The sequence below is a fragment of the Natator depressus genome, chromosome 21 (assembly GCF_965152275.1).
Source record: "Natator depressus isolate rNatDep1 chromosome 21, rNatDep2.hap1, whole genome shotgun sequence".
Lineage (NCBI taxonomy): Eukaryota > Metazoa > Chordata > Testudines > Cheloniidae > Natator > Natator depressus.
In genome coordinates, this window is record NC_134254.1 from 12,005,179 (window position 1) to 12,026,443 (window position 21,265).

The 21,265-nt window shown below is 52.5% G+C and overlaps 1 protein-coding gene across 3 annotated transcripts in view; it reads right to left on the reverse strand.

Annotated features, from left to right (window-relative positions):
* The window catches only part of TBC1D22B (TBC1 domain family member 22B), a 36,253-nt gene that overhangs the window by 9,262 nt on the left and 5,726 nt on the right, over positions 1-21,265 (reverse strand). For 2 of the 3 annotated variants that reach the window (XM_074936410.1, XM_074936412.1), the window contains exons 2-8: positions 21,007-21,063; positions 19,588-19,892; positions 16,925-17,104; positions 16,498-16,568; positions 14,482-14,610; positions 13,881-13,946; positions 11,746-11,860 (exon numbers count right to left, since the gene is read on the reverse strand). In XM_074936410.1, coding sequence (XP_074792511.1) covers positions 11,746-11,860; positions 13,881-13,946; positions 14,482-14,610; positions 16,498-16,568; positions 16,925-17,104; positions 19,588-19,892; positions 21,007-21,063 — 923 coding nt within the window. The remainder of the gene's footprint in view (positions 1-11,745; positions 11,861-13,880; positions 13,947-14,481; positions 14,611-16,497; positions 16,569-16,924; positions 17,105-19,587; positions 19,893-21,006; positions 21,064-21,265) is intronic. The other variant, XM_074936411.1, reaches the window with a different exon arrangement.

Consider the following 21,265-nt stretch of genomic DNA (forward strand, 5'->3'; position numbering starts at 1 on the left):
AGCAACTCCCTTTGTGAAGGCAGGGGGATCATGCCCTAATCCAAGCTGAGAGAGATGCCCCAAGAGAAGCGCACAGCATAGGTCTAAAGCCTGGGATTCAGATAGGGAAGAGGAAAATGCCACCAGCCATGCAAAGCCTTGTGTTCCTTTGCAAAGGCAGAGAAGGGGCTCCCTTGATTGCATATTTGATCTGGGCTTGGTTCCTCCAGAGGCTGCTTGCAGCAGTTTCTCCTTGGGCTCCTTCCTACTACACTGATTGCCAAGGCAGAAACCCCAGAGCTTTAAAGGCAGCAGAGAAATTACCAGCATGCCAGCTCTCTGTGTTCAGTGGTGAGTGTCCTGCTAATAGATCTGACAGCTAGTGGAGAAAGTGCTCCTGATGGGCTGGTTTTGCTGTTAGGACTGAGTGGGAGGCTAAACGTTGCCCACCTCATACAGCCACCAGAAAGATAACGACAAGCCACTCGAGCCTCACGCAGAGTTAACAGCTACTGAGCAACTGATCTAGTTCTCTGAAGGCAGGTTAAAGGGGTGGAGAGCTCGAGCCCAGAGGAAAGTCAGCAGCTCTGGCATGCAGAACCGACAGCAAGCCCTATGGAGGCAATTCAGGAAGGGAGGGACCCAATGACACTGCTGCTTCTGCCTCTTTGTAGCAAAAGCTTTGTTAAAGTTAGAGTGCCTTTCACACCAAACAGCTTCACACCCCAAATCAGTTCACCCACCAGTGACATGCAGCCACCTCTGAGGTGGAGGGCAGCAGCTGTTTAACAGGAAGCAGCACCACAGGGCAGAAAGGAGAGAAGACTGCTGTCATGGCAGGGGAGATTTCAGGTACATGGAATTTAATTGCCTGAACTGGAATTTGGCTGAGATACACGGGTCTTTAATGATGCAAAGCAATCAGGGCCTTGATTGTATCTGGAAGAGGGTAACATACCATAAAGGGAACAGCGCCATCTACTGGGTCACCAGCGACCACGTGGCAGAACATGGGTTTGACTGGGAGCAGTCAAGCCTGATGCTGCTTCGATTGTCTGAGGAGATCACAACCCAAGTTATCCTGTCTCCGCAGGGGAAACCTGCCATTTGGCTGAAGTTTCATAGATTCCAGGGCCAGAAGGAATCATTGTGATCTAGTTGGACCTCCCTGTGTAACACAGGCCAGAGAACTGCCCCTAAATATTTGTTTGAATTAGAGCAGATCTGTTTAAAAAAAATATTCAATCTTGATTTAAAAATCACCAGTGCTGGAGAATTCACCACGACCCTTGGTATGCTGTTCCCCTGGTTAATTACCCTCACTGTTAAAAATGTACCCCCTCATTTCCAGTCTGCACAGAACACCAAGAGGCAGGACTTGTGTACGACCACAGCCCGCAGATCCCAGTCTTCTGCCTAGGCCTGACAACCACCACCCCACTGCTCGCCTGCAGAAAGTGCGTGTTGGATTTATGGAGGATTCATTCAGGCACCAGGCACAATGTCGTTCCTACAGGAGGGACATGCCCGGCTCTCACAGTCTACTTCCTGTAGGCCTGACTTCTGCTCAGTTTGGTTCTGTGTCTGCACAGCTATCGTTCATGGTTTTATGGAGAAGGCCCAACGAGATGCACCATGCTTGGCTACAGAGCCAGCCTGCCAATGGCCCCAAATGGCATACGTAACAGGAACCACTTGAGACCTGAATGCTGCCAAGGTACCTCCTCTGGTGACCCTTTCCCTTCTAGCATCTCCCCTCATCAGTATCCCAAAATGCCCTGCAGGGTGGGATGGGCTCTTACTCCAGGGAGCAGCCGAGTCATTCCGTCCACTGCCCTGCCCTCAGATCACTCCCTTGCCCGGTACATGCTCCTGCTTCCAGGCAGATGGGGAGTGGGAATAGTCAATGACATCTGTGCAGCCTAGTCTCCCCCCCTGCAGTGCCCAAAGCCAGTTGCTCCTTCAGTCAACACAAGTACTGATGAAGACAATGGTGTGCTGTGCCCCTCTATAGCTCCTTTAATCTGAGCAGCTCCAAGGGGCTTTTCCCACAAGTCACCCTGTGCCCCTAGGAAACCGGGAAGCCTCACGACCCCTCCGGCTACTAATGGGCAAATGGAGGCAGGGAGAAATTAAGTGACTTGCCCACAGTCACCCAGCGTGTCGCAAACAGCATTAGAATCCGTGATTTGGGACTTCCAGTTCCACCCCCCACTCCCTTGCCGGGAAGCGGAGACCCCGGCTGCAATTCACAAGTCCCTCCAGAGCGCAGCCCAGGGTTTGGAGAGGCCAGTATAAAAGGCTACTGGATAAAAAAATCAATATTGGCCTTGGAACTAACATGAGCATCTCTAACGCCAGCTCGTTCTGAAACCAGCCGCTCTGCTGGGATGAGAAGCCCTGCTCCCAGCAGGAGAGGCAGCTGATCAGCTGCTCCAGCACCAGCTGCATCATAAATACGGATCTCTTTTGGGCCTGGGGTGGGAGCAGCACGTCCCGCGGACTTCTATACTCTGCATAAGCTTCTCTTCTCTGCATTTCTAGCCTTAGACCCGGCCGTTCTCAGGGCAGAAAAGGCTGTGGTCTGATTCCGCATCAAGGTAAGATGGAGGCCCCGTGAGAAAGGGAGGGTTGAGTAATCGGAATGCTACACATCACTGGTATCGCTCCCCCAGCCCTTCCTGGGCAAGTGATGCTTGTCTAAGAGCAGAGACGCTGATCTAGGCTACATTAGAGAAATGTAGATCCTGAACTTGGAACTTGCCCAAACGCCTGGGAGCTAGACATGCAGATTTCATGAACCTCATGCTCAGGGTATAAGCCAATCTCTAGTTACTAGGAGGAAACCTAACAAGGGCAGGGGAGAAGAGAGGGATTATCCCACAGCTGCCTCAGGTGCGGTTTCTTGAACCTTCCTCTAAAAGCACGTGTAAGAGAGAATCCTGATCCAGATGGCGCAATGGTTAGGCCATCATGAGGGACGTTTAAACACGCATCTGAGAAGTTGGCTCATCAGCTCCCCACCCATTGCAGTTCCATCCTTTAAGATCTCACGACCAGGGTTTATCCCGGCAGCTGTAGGCAACCTTTCTCCTCCCCCCACTGCTGCTTCTCTCCACCCCAGAGACAGCTGCAGTTCAGTGATGTTTGGAATAAACGGTGCTGCAGGAAGCATGGTCTGGTGGTTAAAGCCAGAGAGAGCTGGCTTCTATTTCTGGGGCTGCCACAGACAATCACACCCTTCTCTGCCTCAGTGTCCCTGTCTGTAAAACAGGGCTCATACCTCCCTACCTCGCAGGGCTGGCAGGAGACTCGGGGCCCCACTTCCAGAGATGCAGAAGCACCTGCGTCTCCCCTCGATCACCACTGGCGCTGCAGGTGCAGAGCACTTCTGAAAATCAGGCCCCAATGAAAATAAGGGACGAGGATTATCAGCTCCTTGGGGCAAGGCCGTCTTTTTGTTCTAGGTTTGTACAGCGCCTAGCGCAATGGGGTCCTGCACGTCGCCACAACAGACATAATGAATGGTAGGTGCCCAACTCCCCTTGAAACTGAAAGGGCACTGCATTCTCCCACCCTTCCTGTCTAACGGGCTCCTCAGAGGGAAAGTCCTAGAGACGTGCAGCGAATTGGGTGCAGGCTGAGAGCTTAAATCACTGATGCCCATTTCCAGTTAGTGGAGGAACCGGATTCACCTTTCCCTTTCACATCTCCCCTTCCAATCGCCTGTGACAGCCCTCCACCGCAGCAGAGCAGATTGCACGGGAAGCCCGCTGGCCTCGCAGCAGCAAGGGAATGGAGAGAGCAGCGGGGCCCTAAGCATGACAACACCAGCTGACAGGGAATGGCAGCGAGGCACTGAGAGGCGGCTGCTGGAGTCTCTGACAGACGCTTGGTCAGCACAGCTAGGGGATTTTTGGGGAGGCTCGTGATCAGGCCCGCAAAGGTCTGAAAGTTAAATCTGGCTCGGAGCAATTAGCTCTGACGAACTGACAGCGGCACCTCTGCTGTGCAGCTCCAAAAGCACCCCTTCCCTCTGCCCCTCCCCGTGCAAAACGTGAAAGGAGAGCTCCAGTACCTGCAACCAGCCTTGTGCATTACAGGGGCAGCATGGAAGATTCTCTTCTGGGCATTGGGGGGACGCATGGGGGGGACTCAAGATTTTCACAGACTAGTTTTTCCAAATCCAGCTAATTAGGATCACAGCAGGCAAACGCCGCTGTGGGTTCAGTCCTTGAAGGGTATGCAGAGCGTGAAAGGCAGCTCGTCATTTTTAACAGGTCCGTGAGCCACTGGGAAGGGGCGGGAGGAGAGTTTCAAACTCAGATCAGTGCGTGACGAGAAGTCGTGAGCAGCACAGCGAGACGACGCTGCCTTACACACAAGGCAGTGCTGCTCCAGGGACAATCCAGAGACTGCCCTGCACAAGGCAAGAGCACAACGGGACTCTCACCCAGCACCTGGTGCTTGAAGTCAGGACATTGGGAGAAGGGCAGTGTGACCTAGTGGATAGGGCACCAGACAGCATCAGGAGACCTGAGTCCCATTGCTGGGTCTGGGCAAGTCGCTGTGCCTTTCTGTGCCTCAGTTTCTCCACTCACTCGGTCTTATCTAGATTGTAAGCTCTTTAGGGCAGAGGCTGCCTGCATCTGTCCTGTGTCTAGCCCAATGCGGCCAATAGAGGCTACTGTAATGCTAATTAATAACAAGAAGATGAGGAAATTCATTTCTCAAACCCACCCTGGCCCTGAAATTCTTTATTTACTGCTGCTTAGGAATCAGTGGAAGAGGAGGGGAAATGAGAATTCGAATGAAAGAACTGCCTGTGCCCCACTTAGCCCAGCCCAGCTTCGGGAAGGGGGGTTGTTCTGTCCCCTTCCTTGGCGCTTCGCTTGTGCTAAAAAAGCTGTCGGTGACTCACCCTAGGGGATCCTGACCCCTAACTAGCTTAAGAAGTTAGTTTCAGGTTCACCCAGCAGCCGCCATGGCTCATGTCTCTACCTGGGGCAGTTTGGCCTGGAACCAACCCCAAAGCTGAGGTTTATAACTGACAGACTCATATTTAATCCTTTGTTAATTTCTGCTTATCATCTAACAACATGATTAGTAGGAAGCAGGTTCTCTGGCTCTGGGTAGTTTTCATAAGCACTGGGATTGTTTTAATATGTCTTCCCCCTTCCCCCTTCCCCCTCTCCAGCGATTCAGAGACCCAAAGGATTGTGTTAGTATTTTAAAACTTAGCATCTTTCCTTCGTGACTCCCCCACATCGGTCCAGAGCAGATGATTACACATCCGGAGGGAGACCTCCACCACACACCTACAAGCTGTGGAAGTGATGCTCCTAATTCTGGCATGCTGGCAGTTGGTTCACCTTGAAACTAGGGGAGGGAACATCAGGCTGCTGAAAGACACCATCTTTCAGATGCCAGGTTCCAACCCAGTCCTGACCAGCAATGGCCACGGAACATCTCATGGCACTGCTCACAATTGGAGCGCCCAGCTGGATTCTGCCACCTTCAATTTCAGTCGGGTACAGCATTCTTTGCTTCTTGTCCCAAGCTAGACTCGGGCAGAGTTGCTGTACGCCAACACCGGCTACTTCCCCCCCTAGAGGTGGCTGCAGCTCACTGACTCAGCCGTGAGCTCTCTGTATGTTTGTATTTTTATTTCTACAGTACCCTGGGAGCGTCTGATGCTTTGCAGACAAAAAAAAAAAAAAAAAGAGAAAGTCTCTGCCCTGGGGTGCTTCCAGTTCAGCTCAGACCAAGGACTGGTAAGAACATCAAAATGAAGGAGGAAGGTTAGCGTACAAAGGACAAAAGGGGAGAAGTGGTGGATCACAGATCAGAAGGGGAGGGGCAAATTAAGGCGCAAGACTGAGGGCGCAGTTCATATATCAGTGTTGGTCTTGCAGGGAGGCAGTATCTCTGTACAGGAACTCAGTATTATTCAATGGACTTCCCCCTGCAGGGCAAGAAACCTCCAAGGCCAGGAGCTCTGGAAAGCCAGGACAGTAAACGCAAGTGGGCTAGGGAAGCTTGCACCACGCCTGGCTGTGCCGTACCAAGCTTGGGGCAATGCTGGTAGAGGAAGAGAGCCTGCGGCACACGTCCCGCTCCATCCTTCAGAACTGCCACTCACAGCACAGATCCCCTGCTGACTGGTTCAGAGGCAAGTGGCACAATCAGACAGGAGGCACGAGCCAACTATCCTGGCAAACAGAAGCCAGGATAAACCATCAGCACAAACAGTTGTTCTACAGGATCATTAAAAAGGCCCCGCATAAAGAACCTGGCTAGTCAACACCTGGCTCTGATCTGGTTGGGTAGCTGATGAAACTGACGAACCCCAGAATTCCAGACCACCAGCCCCAGCACCTTCCTGTGAACTTTGACCCATCTCCGTTCCCATTAAGGGATGGATCATTCCAATTCTAATCGCGGCATCCCAACTGTGGGATAGGTTGCTGTCTCTGTATTATGGGCCGGGGGCAGCAGCTTGCTGGATATTTACACCTGTTCCTTGGTGCACAGCTCTGCTAGGGATTGGACATGTGTACGCTGATGGTAGAATGACTTTTCTAATGGCTTGGTCAAAGGCAGACTCCTGGCTTGGCAAGCGTAGGATAAAAGGGCCCAGCCTGAAACATGCATGCTGCTATGTCAGCATTTGGCTAGTTGAGTCTAATGCCAACACTGACAGTCAGGTCCAGGGGCCACTCAGGACTCTGTACAAGCACCACTCACAGTAGCTGGATAGTTCTCTATTAGCTGCTGTGAAATAGGTAATGTCCTAATTACCATCAGTAGGCTTCAGAGTTAACACTAACTGGGATGTACAGGGGCAGTCCAGAGGGATTGTTCTTATTTGAAGACTTGGAAAAGAAACAAAATACACAGAACTGACAGGTTCCTTTAGCAACTGCCAGAAGCTAGAAACTTACAGTTATTAAATATAAACATCGACCTAACAACAGAAACTAGTGGGAGCAGTAGGCAGTGCTGGTACAGTGCCCTGGCCAGTACCGGCTCCAGCCAACAAGGAGAGAGTCACCTTTGCAACCTCCTTCGGATTTAAAGGAGCCATATGGATCCCTAGTCCCATTACCCTACCCTGCTGCTTCTCTGAAAGAAAGGCAACCCTGGCGGCTGTAGAAATCGTCCTTCCCTAGGAGGTCGTTGTGGGGTAAGCACAGTGCTTGGGTTGTTAAGCAGCCCATGACGTTCTCTGTAAGAGCAGGAACATTCAACCCCAATGCCCCTGACCCCCTGTACTCTCCCCTGCCTGCCCTAACTCAGGTCGGTTTGCTATGGGCTAGTAAACTGAGGCTGCATTTCACACAGAGGTGGCTGCAGGGAGGCCAAGGCACAGTGTGTAAAGTGCTGAGAGAGGAGCTCGACGAGCACAAGATGAGCAGCAGTGATTCCTGGGAATTATATGTGCCATATCCTTGCCTCCTTCCTGGGCCATGTGCAGCCACCTGCGCTGGAATGAGCCATCTGGCGTCTCCTGATTGACCACTCAGCCGCCCACGCCTGCCCCACCTACAGGACACAAGACAGCAGGCACAGCTGCTGCTGCTTCTGCAGCCTTGACGCCTCCCACAAGTGCGTCTGTCTCAAGGCACCAGCTGAAACAAGCAGCGCTCAGCACTCTTCAGCTGCAGCCATTGATCGGATGGGAGCAGCAGTCGCTCCAGAGATAGATCTGTTGCTGGCGGAGGCCCAAGGCGTCCGAGGGCTCTGCCAGCTCGCTGAGGCAGTTGCATTTGGTGCAGCAGGCTGCCACAGAACATCTTGGGAACACACAAACCGACTCACCGCTGTGGAGACAAGGATGGGACTGAGGGACTCAGCTGCAACCCACGTACTAAAGATCTCAAAGCTGTGAGCAAGGGGGGGAGTGGGGCAAGGGAGACAAGATGACCTTCAGCAGAAAGCAAATGCAGAGACAGGGCTGTTCTCCAACCCAACACCACCTCACTGGGAAGGAAACAGGCAGCAGGAAATGGCATCGGGGAACTGACCCCCAAGAAGCTCCCCAGGCAGGAAGTAAAAGACTAACCTGCCCTCGATTGACCTGAGAGGCCATCACCCAGGACAGGCACATGTGGCCGGAGCACTGCAGCCAAATATACCTCTCAGCAGACAGTGCGTCGAGTGACTACACTATGAGAAAACCCACCCCCCCAACTTCTATTTCCTTTAAGCACCGATGAAAGGGACCAGAGCTACGGCCCAAGGAGACCCAAGTCCTGTACCACAGAGACAGCAGTAGCATCCGCCACAGCACTGTGTCAGCACGAATCACCCTGGAGCAAGCTTGATGGCTGCTGGAAGGGAGCGGAGTTCCATCTCCGGCCAATCCAAGCATTAGCCTCCCTACTGCCAGAAGAGCCCATGGGAGGGAGGTTTTAACAGTCCCTGTTGGCTGGGAACTGGACCGAGACCCAGCAGCTCCTGTTAGTAAGGTGACAGCCAGAAGAGAGCAGAAACTGAGGTCATTCCCAGCCTGGCCTGGAGGAGAGCCAGCCATCAAGAGAGGCCAGGCTCCAGATTCCACTACCAGTCATGACAGCTTCGCCCCCAGAGTCTCCCACATTCAGCAGCTGCTCATTCCCCAGGCAGCGCCGGGTGTTACAGAACTGGGACCCCCAACCAGGGCATGGCTTCCGAAACAACCCCGGGCTAAGAAGGCCCGAGCCCCTAGTGGAGGGGTTTCTTTCGATCACATGTAAAAAACTTTGAGGGTAGCTATTGGCTAGTGCCTTGTCAAAACAGCATCTTCTTACTCCCTGGTCTGTTCATACCACAGCGGGACAAGTGTCAAGCCTGGCAGCAGACCCCCCCACCGCGCGCTGACAGAGCCTTTCGCCCAAGCCGTGTTCCTGCAGTAGCTCCCTATTTCATAGATGGGAGGAAAGCCCCGCAGTGAGTGACCAGCGAAGGCCACACAGGGAACTGGGTCTCCTGACTCCCTGTTCTAACCACTAACGAAGTGAGCCAAGTTATGACTGCAGAGCGTTTACTGCTAGTGACAGCCTCAGAGGAGGGAAGCTGCTGGCTTTAAGCTTGTGAACGGAGCACTTTTGATCCTGAAGCCATTGAGGGAGTAGACAGTGCCCTCCCTGTGTCTTTTATGATGTCACGTAACCATAACGTCCATGCACGGCTTCTCCCAGGACCTCCCCTCCCACTCCTTCCTACCAGTTGGTCTGAGCCCAGACAAGCCTCTTGGAGAGATGGTTCTGGCTGCTGCTTGTTTTAACTCTTGGCCTGGCCCTTTTACTGATTGCGACCGAGAAGCCGATCAGCCGGAGACACGTATTGACCAGCCGATCAGTTAAGAGGAGAGGTTGTAACTGACCTGTATGAAAGCGCTGCTGTGTTGGCTTGGAATACAATACCTGCCCAGGCATGAGGAAGGTTAACGAGTCCCAGTGACCTTCCAAGCTGGGCTCATTTATCACTGGGGGGGCGGATGCTAAAGGAGAAACTAGTAAGTCTAACAGTAAAAGGCTCTGCTGTCAGCTTGGACTTGTGCTGAACAGTTATTTCCCGATACCACCCGGGGAGCTGCTTTGGTCCTGCTGACTCAGCTGGCTGCAGGCTCTGCTGTCAGGGGAGGGAGGCGTTTGGAAAGCGTGCAAGTCAGAGATCTGGAGAGGGTGGTGGGCAGCCAACTACATGAACTTGCAGTAGACTAGGATGCGAGGAGAAAAAGCGGTTCTTTTAGGCTGCACATACCGAGTGACTTCTAAGAGCCAGCCACACAGGGGATGTGGTGGGGCAGGCAGTTGTCTGAGTAGGAAAAGGAGCTGAATGGGGGGTTTCAGATGGTCCATGGTGGGTAGGAATAATGGGATGAAGTGAAAGAGAAAGCTCTTCCCAAGGGGATCTGTTCGGCTGAGGTACAGGCCCTAGGGTAAGAGATGGGAGCACCGTAACGGAACACCAGCTTGGACAAACAGGTTTGGAAAATGAGCTTTTTATCAGTAAATAATCTGTCAATTTCATCGTACACATCTAAACCAATGAAAAAATCTTCTCAGCAATAATCAAAGTTTACAGATGGGAAAATGCAGCTGAGAATTTAGTAGAGTTTGATTTAAGGCCATTTCCTTCGTATATTTTGATCCGTGATGTTGACATTTATGTTTTAATGGTTATAAAGCATTAACTGTTTGGATCTCAGTATCTATGGTCATTACATTATTGTCTAATTCCCTCTCCACTGCCTGATCTCCCAACCCCAAAGTTTCCCACAACTGGGAACATTTAAAATAAATTGAAAAAAAATGCTTAAAATGAACATTGATCTTATCCACCAAACTTAATCGAATTCTGCCAAACTTAGCTATGAAGAGACAATCTTGCACTGGTTGGGGACTGACAAAGGACTAGATCATCTAGTTGCTTCCTTCCCATGGCTGTAGTCCTCAGAAGTTAGCAATCGCATTCCTTACAATAGGGCTCCGGAGACCATTTACTCCATCAAAATGAACACAACAGACTACCTCAATCCTTTTCCTTTCAAGCCACCTGCCAGATTCACCACTAGAGGAGACTGTCCATTGCTGGCTCATCCACTTGCAAAGAACACCCCCCCTCCAGATGTCTGCAGAGGTGTGAAAGCAAGTGGGGAGTATGAGAGGTTACTGCTCTGATGGTCGAGCGCCATCTTCCAGTAACTACCCCGGCCAGGTCCCCTCCGCTACCACTCTGATTCAGATGCTATCCACAGGCATGACACAATGCTGCAGGTACATGCAATATACTCAGAGGGCGTAGGACCGCAGCAGGGCCTTGAAAGGACTCAGCCCCTCACAGGATCAGGCCCTTTGAATCAAACACTGTCAACTCAGTGTAGGCTTGCAGGGACTGATCCAAAGCCCCGCGAAGTCAGAGGGAGTCTTTCCATTGACTTCAGGGTACTTTGTATCAGGCCCTTCATGTGAGTTTGAAGATACGCTTAACCTCATGACAGACTAGCCATCCCGTTTCTAATAAGGTTTTCTAAACCCCTATGTTTAAAAAGCAGCCACAAAAGCTTTTGTGGGGCAAGGAGCAGTTTGACTTTAAACATTCTCCTGCAATGCAGTGAACCCAAACAAGACAGCAGAGACTAGAGAACTGGCACTTCAAGCGCAGACCAGACACAGTAGTGAAACTGACCAGCTAACAAGGTGAAAACTTAAAAAACCCCCACCAAAAAAACCACAAAAACAAACAAAACCAGAAGAGCAGAAGTGGGAGAAGTCAATTCATGTTTTAAAAGCTCTCCAGTTGAATCAGCTGTGGCTGCATTAGTAACACAGAGCACCAATCTTATTTTAATTTTAATTTTTTAATTTAAACAGGGTCCCTTTATAGCTCACGTGCTCAGGCGCTGAGTGAGTGCCAGCTCGGGAATTCCAGCCAGAAGAGCAAGAAAAATTCAGTTATGGGTTTAAAGCAAAGCCTCAAAACGAATAAAAGGCTCCACTATGTGGAAAACTACAGCCGGATTAAGAGCATTCAAATGTAAATACACCCTTGGCACTTTCGCCTCTGCCGAGCCCTGTATGCTAGGTGGCTAAAGCCAATCCAAAAGGAGGAGAAAAGTGGCAGGAAGGTTAAGGTGCAGCTCTAGCTTTGTGCAGCAGCTGAATAGCAAAGAGATCCTCTCCAGCAGGATTAGCTTGTCTGAGCCTAACAATTCAGAACCACTGCAGCAGCACCACCTCAAGAGGCAATTGCACGTTCTGAGCGTCAGATGTCACTTACCAACATGTTCGGAGAGGAACACGACAAAGAATGGAGTGACCAGGTCATTAATTCCCTGGACGTAGCCACTGGCTGGGTGTCGGATGGCCCAGATAAACAGGATTCTTTCAAAGATCTATGAAAAGCAAGGAGGAAAGCCAGACACCTGTGTTAGCCAGGCCCAGAGGAGAGGCAGAGAAGCATGCATAATAGACAGATGGGACGGGCGAGGGGGCAGTGGGGAAGATCATGGTTTGGCAGAGCCATTCCTAGCAGCAACACTGATAGGATAAAAAGTAAGCAAGCTAAAGAACCAGGACTCCCTGGGGTGTATATGAAGCACAGCTCCCGCTCTCAGCCCAGCCCATACCTCCCCAAACCTCAGCATTAGGCTTCCTTGGTGAGTGAACATGGCGCCTGAGTTTCTAAGATCCAGATGCAGCCCTAGATGTGGTGTCAGGCCCTTCCAAAGGCCAGGGAGAGTTTTCACGGTATTACCAGAGCTGTCTGACTGCTAAAAATTGCCAGAGTGGGTCACCCAAGACATTTGCCTGCACACAAGCCTGACCACTGTTAGACAGCTCCCAGCTAAGCCAGTTCCCAGCTGTGGAGCATCCAAGTTAGAAGCCAGGCTAGGGTGTCTCTTTACTGCAGTAGCACATCCTTGTTATGACCCCCAAAGTAGTTCTACAAGTCGGGCACCCAAGGGCTTTTCTGATTTCCTGGAGAGTTACAGAGCATGCTGTGACTGACTCCCGAAGTATCCCTGGCCTAGGCTCCAGAATCCCATGCCCTCTTCTAGCATGTCAATAGCCTGTGATCTGAGTCTCTAGTGGGGAGAGAGATGTCAGGTTCCCAGTGCCCTGGCAGAGCTCTTCCTAAGTCCTTGAGTTCCTCCTACAACATACACTAGTGAGTCCTCTCAGGAAACTGGCAGACCAAGAACTCTGCCCTAAGTGCAGATCAGTTCAATCTTATCAAGCTGCTTGTACATCCTAGCAATCCCGCTAAACCTTGGGTGTCTCATGCCTGCTCCCACCAGGGAAAGGCTTGCACATCCAACTTTGATGGCCAGGCTTTAATGTAGCCTACTCTGGCACGATGGCCTTGGGCTGGTTTCAAAGAGCACTTCAGATTTTTGACCAACTCTGAGTTACCTTTAGCCAACTATATCTATCTGTGCCCTTCATAATTGGAGCTCCTGGCCAGAGTCCCTAGAGCAAATCTTTTGGAGACCTATTTTAAAGGCTAAAGGAACTTCCCCGATAAGTTGTAGGACACGTTAGGACTGGTCTACGCTGGGACATTTACCCGCAGAACTGTACCAATATAGTATTACTCCTATAACCCTCCACCAGCACACCCTTATTCTAGAATCCCAGGGGCCTGGCTCAGGTTAGCCTAGGTTTCTTTCAAAGCATGACAGAGCCCAATCATGGTTTTGTTCCTTCAAAAGAAGAGCCCACACCAAACACACTCTTGCCACACGGTAAAAGGGACTGGATGTGCCATCCAACAGCCAGAACACCTAGCTGTTAGTATGGCACAGCTGTTTGTGGTCAGATGGATAGAGCGCTGGATTGGAACATAAGAGACTGCCAGCAAATCACTTCCCCTCTCTGCCTCAGTTTCCCCCTTTGTCTTCTCTATTTTCATGGTAGGCTCTCTCGGGCAGGCACCGTCATTTACTGTGTGCTTGTACAGCACTAAGCACAAGGGAGTCCCAATCTCGGTTGGGACGCCAACACCTCCTCCCCACCCCCCCAGTACTACCCAGAGGAAACACCCAGCCTTGTGCAAGATCCCCCTTCCCATGGGGTGCTGGTGCCTGAATGGTGGGGTGGCTACATTTACATCCAACATCCCCCTACAAACAGATGTAGGTAAGGCTGATCCTAAGCCGCATATTAGAAAGGGGGGAGGCCTGCCCTGGGTGGAGGCAAGTCCCCAAATCCAGATGACTAGATTAACTCCACCGGGCTCCATTGGAATGGCCCTCTCAGCACAGAATAGGTGCCCCTAGGAGCACGCCCCAAAGCCAGATGGGCCTGGTGCCCTGGGTGGAACGGAAGAGTCTCCCACTAGAAGCCCATGGTCACCAGCAGGACTTGGCCTGCCCCACTGCAGGGAAGCTAGAGAGACTTGTCCCGCCTCACCTCCTGGACTAGCGGCTGCTGGAAGAGTGGGATGAGAGGGTTTGTCCTGGGAATGTCGATGTGGATCTGAAAAAGGAGAGAGGCAGAGCGGGTTAGACACACTGACCTCGTGGGGAGGAGAGGGAGCTACGATTCGAGGCGCTGATGGAGAGAAGAGGCCGAATCCCTCAGCCACCCCCAGGGACAGACCTTGCTGAGAGAAGTGTCTAAACTCTAGCCCCCACCGCTCAATTCTGGGGAAGAAGGGGGAGCAGCTAGAAGGGCTAGCAATCGGTGCACGGGTGGCAAATCCAGCCGATGAGAACCACTGATGCATCTGATACAGCCGCTAACAAGGCAGGATGGGGCACAACACCCTGCCCTCACTGGGGGAGATGGGGCTCCACCTTGTACGGGTTGCCCCAGCTTTAGCTGCTGTGATCCTATGCAGGCCAGAGAGCAGCGGCAAGCACAAGAGGCAGAACGGGGAAGAAGGGAAGTGTCATACGGTGGGGGGTGGGGAGAAGGGGACGGAGAGTGGGAGGCTGGCCGGCAGGAGGGCCTCACCCTTGGGTGCAGGGACCCAAAGGAGGAGGAGGAGCAGCAGCAGCAAGGCCTGTACCTGCCGGTAGGTGTCCTGATGATGCTCTTCATTCCTGGAATCGTAATACTGCTCGATGAAGCCGAAATACTCCTCCCGCTTGCGCTGCAAGGTCAGCTTCCTCCGCTCCTTGTTCGCAGGGAGATAGCCCTGCGGCAGAAAGCAGCCTGTCACAGTAGGTCCCCTTCCCCTCTCCCTCCTGCCCCAGCCACGGTCAGTCCCCTGCAATCCTGCCAAGCAGCAGTTTGTCCAGGAAGCGCTTCCAGCCTGCATGCAAAGCTTGGAGGAGGGGAATTCTCCAGGGCTTCAGTGCTCCCAGCACATGTCTGATATCCTTCCTGCCTGACCCCAGGGCAACCTGCCAACACCCCGCTGCATGAGATCTGATTGCTTGTTTCCACACGAATAGCTGAAGACAGCGCTCTCTAAAGCTACAGGAAGATACCGAACGGGTGTGCGAAGCGGCAGGTAGGACTCCACTCCAAGCGGGAGGCAAGACCACACTGACATGGGCGTACAGATCATGAGGTGCATGAAGGTGCTGGATAGCACCAGTGTGTTAGCTAGAGCCTGCGAGGTCTGGTGAGGAAAGGGGCTGAAAATGAAACCTGTAGCATACAGAAGATGAGAGCTCCGCTGAGGGAGAACTTGTCAGCTTTAACACCGAGGCCAAACTAGCCTTCACTGTATTTTAACATGGCTTTTGTTACTGACTGCGCTGATCCCCACTGCACGGGTGTGCCCATTTCAGGGCGTCCATCAGTGACCTCAGAAAGCGGGGGGTTTGAAGGTCAGGAATTTCAGATCTCCACTTCCCCGGGTTTGCTGCAGGACTCCGCAGCGGATTGGAGAACTGGCAGCATTGAGACATCCCACCCGACTCCAAAACCTGTGTGACTGCGGGGAGGAATTTTTAAGCATGACAGATGTTAGCCGTGCAGCTCAAGGAAGTGCTGGAAGGTGCTCACATACTGCGGTGCCGAGTGTGACAAACTATTCTGTGCTAGAGAGTCCATTAAAAAGAGGGAAGCCGCCAAGCAGGGAGGCTCTCTCTGCTGGAAAAATTAGGCCATTTTAGATCACAAAGGAGCAGCGAATGAGACAGGCAACAACAAAAAAAAAATCTTTGCAGATTCCTCTTACGGGCTTGGCCCAAGGCCATTCGATGTGGTTGGTGGGGTCACCGCTCTGCGCACCATCTGCATTCACATGCACCAGTGCACACCTCAGTGGCATGCTAGTGACGCTCTCAGACCCTGCTGCTGGTTGCTGGAGCTGGAGCTAAGTACGACCACGTCACCTTGCTGAGGTCCCTGCCCTCCACCCATCTGGGAGTTCAAGCCTTGAGGCTCTCCCCTTGTCATCTGACCCTAGACCCCTCGCTCCTTAGGTGCCTTTGTCTCCTCCTCACGTTCTTGTGCTTTCTCCTCCTAACAGTCAGATCAGCCTCCCATTCTCCAGCTGGTAAGTGACCCCCCTCCCTAAAGCCCATTTATTCCAATGAGCCTCCCGCACGGAGGAGCTCTGCACCTGGAATCCTATTTGCCCAGGCGAGAACGCAGGCTCCTCAGGGCAGGGCTCTCCATTCCGTTCTGCCATACACCTTTAAGGTGTCCTGCAAAGCAGAGTTTGGATTCTTTGCTGGGTAGCATATAGTGTGGCCTGCACAGGAAAGGGCAATTTATACATAAGGAACGGCTCCATACTCAAGGTCACGTCCCACCATGGAACTGGGCAGTCCCGTGTCTAGATGGTCATACATGGATCTGCCCCGGGGCCATGCACTGAGCTGATCGGACCTAGTTCAATGCACACAGGAGCATTCACGTTTAGCAAGCCCGAGGCATGTTCGTTTGCTCGCCCTTCTGTGCACACATCCCCCCGTGGGCCTCTGGGCTGCCATCACCCTCATGCGCCCGTTGATTGTGGCACCAGGGCAGATTTGAAGGCGTCGTGCCAGGTGTTGCTGCACCCGGCTCCATGCGAGGCTGCTCAGCCTTTCCCCAGGAACCCCGGACCACAGCGGTCGGCACTCACCGACAGGAGTCGCCATGTCACGGGCCGGACCTCCCTGGGCACGCCAGGCCAGCTGCATTTCCTCAGCTCATCTGCAAATGGACAGTGGTGTCAATGGATTAGATCCCAGGCGCGTCCCGAATGAGGTCCCCGGCTAGGTAGAGCTACACCTAAAAGGAGAGGAAACCCCAGTCTGCTCCTGCAGGCTCCGGATACGCTGAGCCCCCAGGAAGGCTCCATGTCTCTGATGCCTGGGACACAGATGCAGAACAAGCATGCTCGTTGATATCATCAACAGGAGACCAGCCCAGCCCAGCCGAACCAGCCTCCAATAGACCCAGAGACCCTCAGCAATCCCATCCATCACCCCAGTGGCACTGTCCCACATCTGACTGGCACAGAAGTGCCCTCGTGACCCACCCACCTTTCCACCTAGCCCCACACTCACCCAGGTCCGTGTTGTGGCTGGAGAGGAGCTGCCGGAACTTCTCCAGGCGTGTTTTCTCCCGCACTGTCATTGGGGGAGCCCCCGACGCATTCTGGTCAGAGATGCGGGCGACGAGTGGAATGATGGGTCTGAGTGGGAGGGACTGCTGTTTGTGCAGGGCGTTCCGCATGCAGGCATCCTCTGGAAGAGGGTTCAGACATGCTGTGAGCAGGGGCTGGGGGGGATGGCCGCGTGCAGTAGCAGCTAAAGCACAGAAGTGGGGTCAGGAGATCTAGGTTCTACTCCTCATTCTCCTACTAATCCATGCCTTAGTTTCCCCACCTGCATAATGGGGATAAATCCCTCCCTCAGAATTCATTCCCTTACATTTGTACAAGTGCTTTGGTATCCTCAGAAGGAATGGAAGTATCTCAGGAGCTCCCAAACAAAGGAGAGTCCCCCCAGGGTCAAGCTGCTCTCTAGTCACTGGAAAATGCTTGAAAAAAGTTTATTGAGAAAGAATCACCCAGGCACCTGCTGAGATCCCCACCCTTAGAAGCGGAGTGTTTCAGGCCAGAAGTGTCTCAGCCCACAGGAGACTGGATTGTTATATTCCACAGGCAGAGAATAGGAGGGACCGAAGTGCACCAGTGCCCGAAGCCCCCGCAATGGCAGGGAATTGAATACACAAGAGATACCCAGATAATCCTGGCAAGTGACTTGCCCTCACATGCTGCAGAGGAAGGTGAAAACGCCCCCACAGTCACTGCCGATCTGACCTGCTGGAAAGTCCCTTCTCAACCCCTAACAGGATCAGTTAGACCCTGAACATTTGATTAAGAACCAGCCAGCCAAGCACCTAAAACAGACAATGATCGGTGCCACCTCAGAGACCCGGCCCTCCCCATCTTCAGCTGTGGCCAAATCTGGTATTTCACAGGAAGGAGACCAAAAGAAAAAAAATAATCAGAATACGTTGGGGGAAAACTTCCCTTCCTGACCCCCGCAGGTGATGGACGCCCTGAAGCATGAGATTTTGGGAACATAAGACAAACCAAAAGGAGACCCCAGGGCTGCCAAGCCCTGCACTCTGCCATCACTAGCAACCCAGCCCTACAATCCCACTCACACATTTGTCCAGCTCTCTCTTCACTAATTATATTGTTTGCCCCCCCCCCCCCCGAACTGCTAAGTCTCCCATAATTCCCAATGACCAGCTCACTGGCTTTCCCCCACCCTGTACCACATCCACACTTCCACTGTTGGAGAGCCAGGCATCCCCGCTTTCCGGTAGCGGCTCTCACACTTTCATACCATGAACCACTGATCCAGCCTGAGGAAGTCACAGCGCAGGGAGGGGATGCCAGGAGGGCCTGGCTGCAATCCCATCAGCCAGGATGGAACAAGGCCAGCTCCCTGCAGCTGTTCTTCCATCACTTCCTCCTGATGGACCCTTTCCTCTCACTCCTGATGTTCGTCCTTTCCTTCCTTCCCCCCTTTTGCATTCAGCATGCCTGCCTGCCGCTCGACCAGCACTCCACCACACCTCAGAGCGTGAGGGGGCTTGGGAGTCCCAGGGAAACCGACCTTGAAGTTTACCCCACCTTGCCTCCTTTAGCCTACCAAGCAGTCAGAGCTTGAACAGAAATGTAGCCATTACATGGCCTCTGATGCCACCTAGTGGCTGGACTCATCTGCCGGCTCCTTTTCACATGCTGAGTATCTCCTCCTGCGTTTCTAGGTCCACTGGCAGCACGGAAGGACACGTTTTTACAACCTCAGACTTTAAGGCCAGAAAGGACCATCATGATCTAGTCTGACCTCCCGCGTATCGCAGGCCACGGAACCTACCAATCCACTCCTGGAATAGACCCCCAACCTCTCAGTTACAGAAGTCCTCAAATCAAGGTTTAAAGACTTCAAGTTACAGAGAATCCACCATTTACACTAGTTTAAACCCACAAGTGACCCATGCCCCATGTTGCAGAGGAAGGCAAAACCCCCACAGGGTTTCTGCCAATCTGACCTGCAGGAAAATTCCTTCCTGACCCCAAATCTGGTGATCAGTTAGACCCTGAGCATGTGGGCAAGACCCACAAGGCAGACACCTGGGAAAGAATTCTCTATAGTAACTCAGAGCCCTCCCCATCTAGTGTCCTGTCACCCTGCAGCCTCTGATCAGACACTGACAGATAAAGCAGTCACATGCCTGGGATGAGACCAGGATGCAGCACTGATGTGGCAAGACACTCAAGCCAGAGGAGTTAATCTAGTGCACAAAGTACAGCGCTCCGGCTGGGCAATCAGGCTAGGAACAAGGCAAAGCGTCCCATCAGACTCAAAGGATCCCATTCCGACCTGTTCCAAGTGGGCGCAGCTCCACCAGAGCTGTATTCGCTTAGGAAAGGTCTGAATTTGGCCCAGAGATTCCAAGAGCAGCACACTGGGTTCCAAAGAGCCATAGGCAGAGCATCTCTGACAAGGCTGAATCAGATGGCCTGGATTTGAAGCACTGGAATAGAATGGAGGATCACCTGGGCAAACCAAAGCTTTGAAATTAGTAGCTGGAGGCTGAATTCCACAGTCAACCAATACAGCACGTGGGCACTAGCTTCAAAGGCAGACAGCTAGGATAGCATATGAGCAATAGATTGGTGACCGCCTCTGGAGAGAGGCTCTCTTACCAGGTGATCTGGACAGCTGGGCCTCGCTGCTGGACTTGATGACCTTGCAGTTGGCTGGCATCTCGCTGAGAGCAGACTGGGCCCGCTCGGGTTTCACACGCAGCTTGCTGTGGTTCTCCAGCACCTGGGCTGCCGTGGCCTTGGCCACTTTAGAGTTCAGGGTTTGGAAAGAGGAGGAGAAGTCTTCGTCTTCATCATCGCCGATGTCCCAGGCATCACTGGTGTTGCGTGCAAACTCGTGAAAGCTAGAGGCCTTCTTATTCTTCAGGGGCAGCGCATTGCCCTTGGAATGTTCCTTAATGAAGCTGGGAGTCAGGGACAGAGAGTAAATGCCACGGAAAGAGCCAACCCCAAGCTCCTTATTCCTCCCACAAGCCCATTCATGTACCCTCTTCTCTTCCTCCCATGGTACAATCCCTTCCCCTTCCAAATACTTCCTTCCCTTTGCCCTTTGGTATACCCCGCAATGCCTCTTCATCCCATGGTACGATCTCCTCCCTCCTTCCTAGGCATGAACTAAGGAACGCATGAAATCCCTCCAAGCAACCCCCACGGCAAGTACAACACTGGAAGGCAGAACAAAGCTGGTACAGTCTCAACACAGGGAAGACCAATGCACCAGCTAACCATTCCTATCAGGAAGGTGTTCAAGTCTATCTACTCTACCCAGCCGGGCAAAGGAGAGGAACTGATTGAGCTCCAGGCTGCATGAGGCCGCTCCTAGGCTTGTAACTGCCCCAGCCGCATACAAGAACAGGAAAAATAATGGATAAATTTAACCCTGGGAGAGGTACAGGAGCAGCTCTGTGCTCACACACGCAGGATACAACTGCAGGCCAGACTGGCCTGCTGATGATTTCAGACACAGGGAGAGCGCTCCCACTACCTTCAAGCTCCAAGAGTCAAAGTCCACCGTGATAAGGAGCCAAAGCCAGGTGATAAAGTCTCCCTTTCGGTGCTGGGGAAACGTGCTGACTTGACAGTCCTAGGGGCTGAAGTGCTGCCCACTCACAGGGCAGAGACAGCAGGGGAAGCAGCAGAGATGTGGTTCCGAGGTCCTCCCTGTTGCCTGGGAGGGATCCCCTCTAAGAGCAAATGGGGAGGTCAGTCACCATCACCCAAGGAATCCTTGGTCTCTTCTGCTGACAGCACCAAAGGGGGTGGCTGTGACAGTAGTTATATGATGCGGATTCCTTACTACTAAGGTGAGGCCATGGGCTCATTTCACACAAGCCAAACAGCCATCAACTGGGAACGTGGGTCAGAGTCAAACAGATGACGTACTGGTGCCTGGCTACAAGGGAGTACGGGAACTCTGGAGAGCCCCCGCCCAAGAAGGGACAGAGAACATCCCAGCAAAGCAAGCCCTCCAATGGAAACAGAGCTGGGTGAGGGGGGGCAGGGAGATGCAACACTTACTTTTTGGTGAGCCGGGGATCCAGAGGAGGATGCTGGGCTCCATAGACAGGTTGAATACTGCAGGGGAAACAAAAGCCACAGAAGATTTGCGAATAATTGCCTCAGCCTCAAACAGGGTCACATTCCTCAGCTGTTCTTGGGAGCCGCAAGCAACTTCAATGGGATTCAAAGTTCAAAGCCTTTGATCAAAGAGCCACAGTCAGCTGAAGGTTTATTCTTTCTGAGAGCAGAAAAGACACTGTAAACTATCAGCCGCACT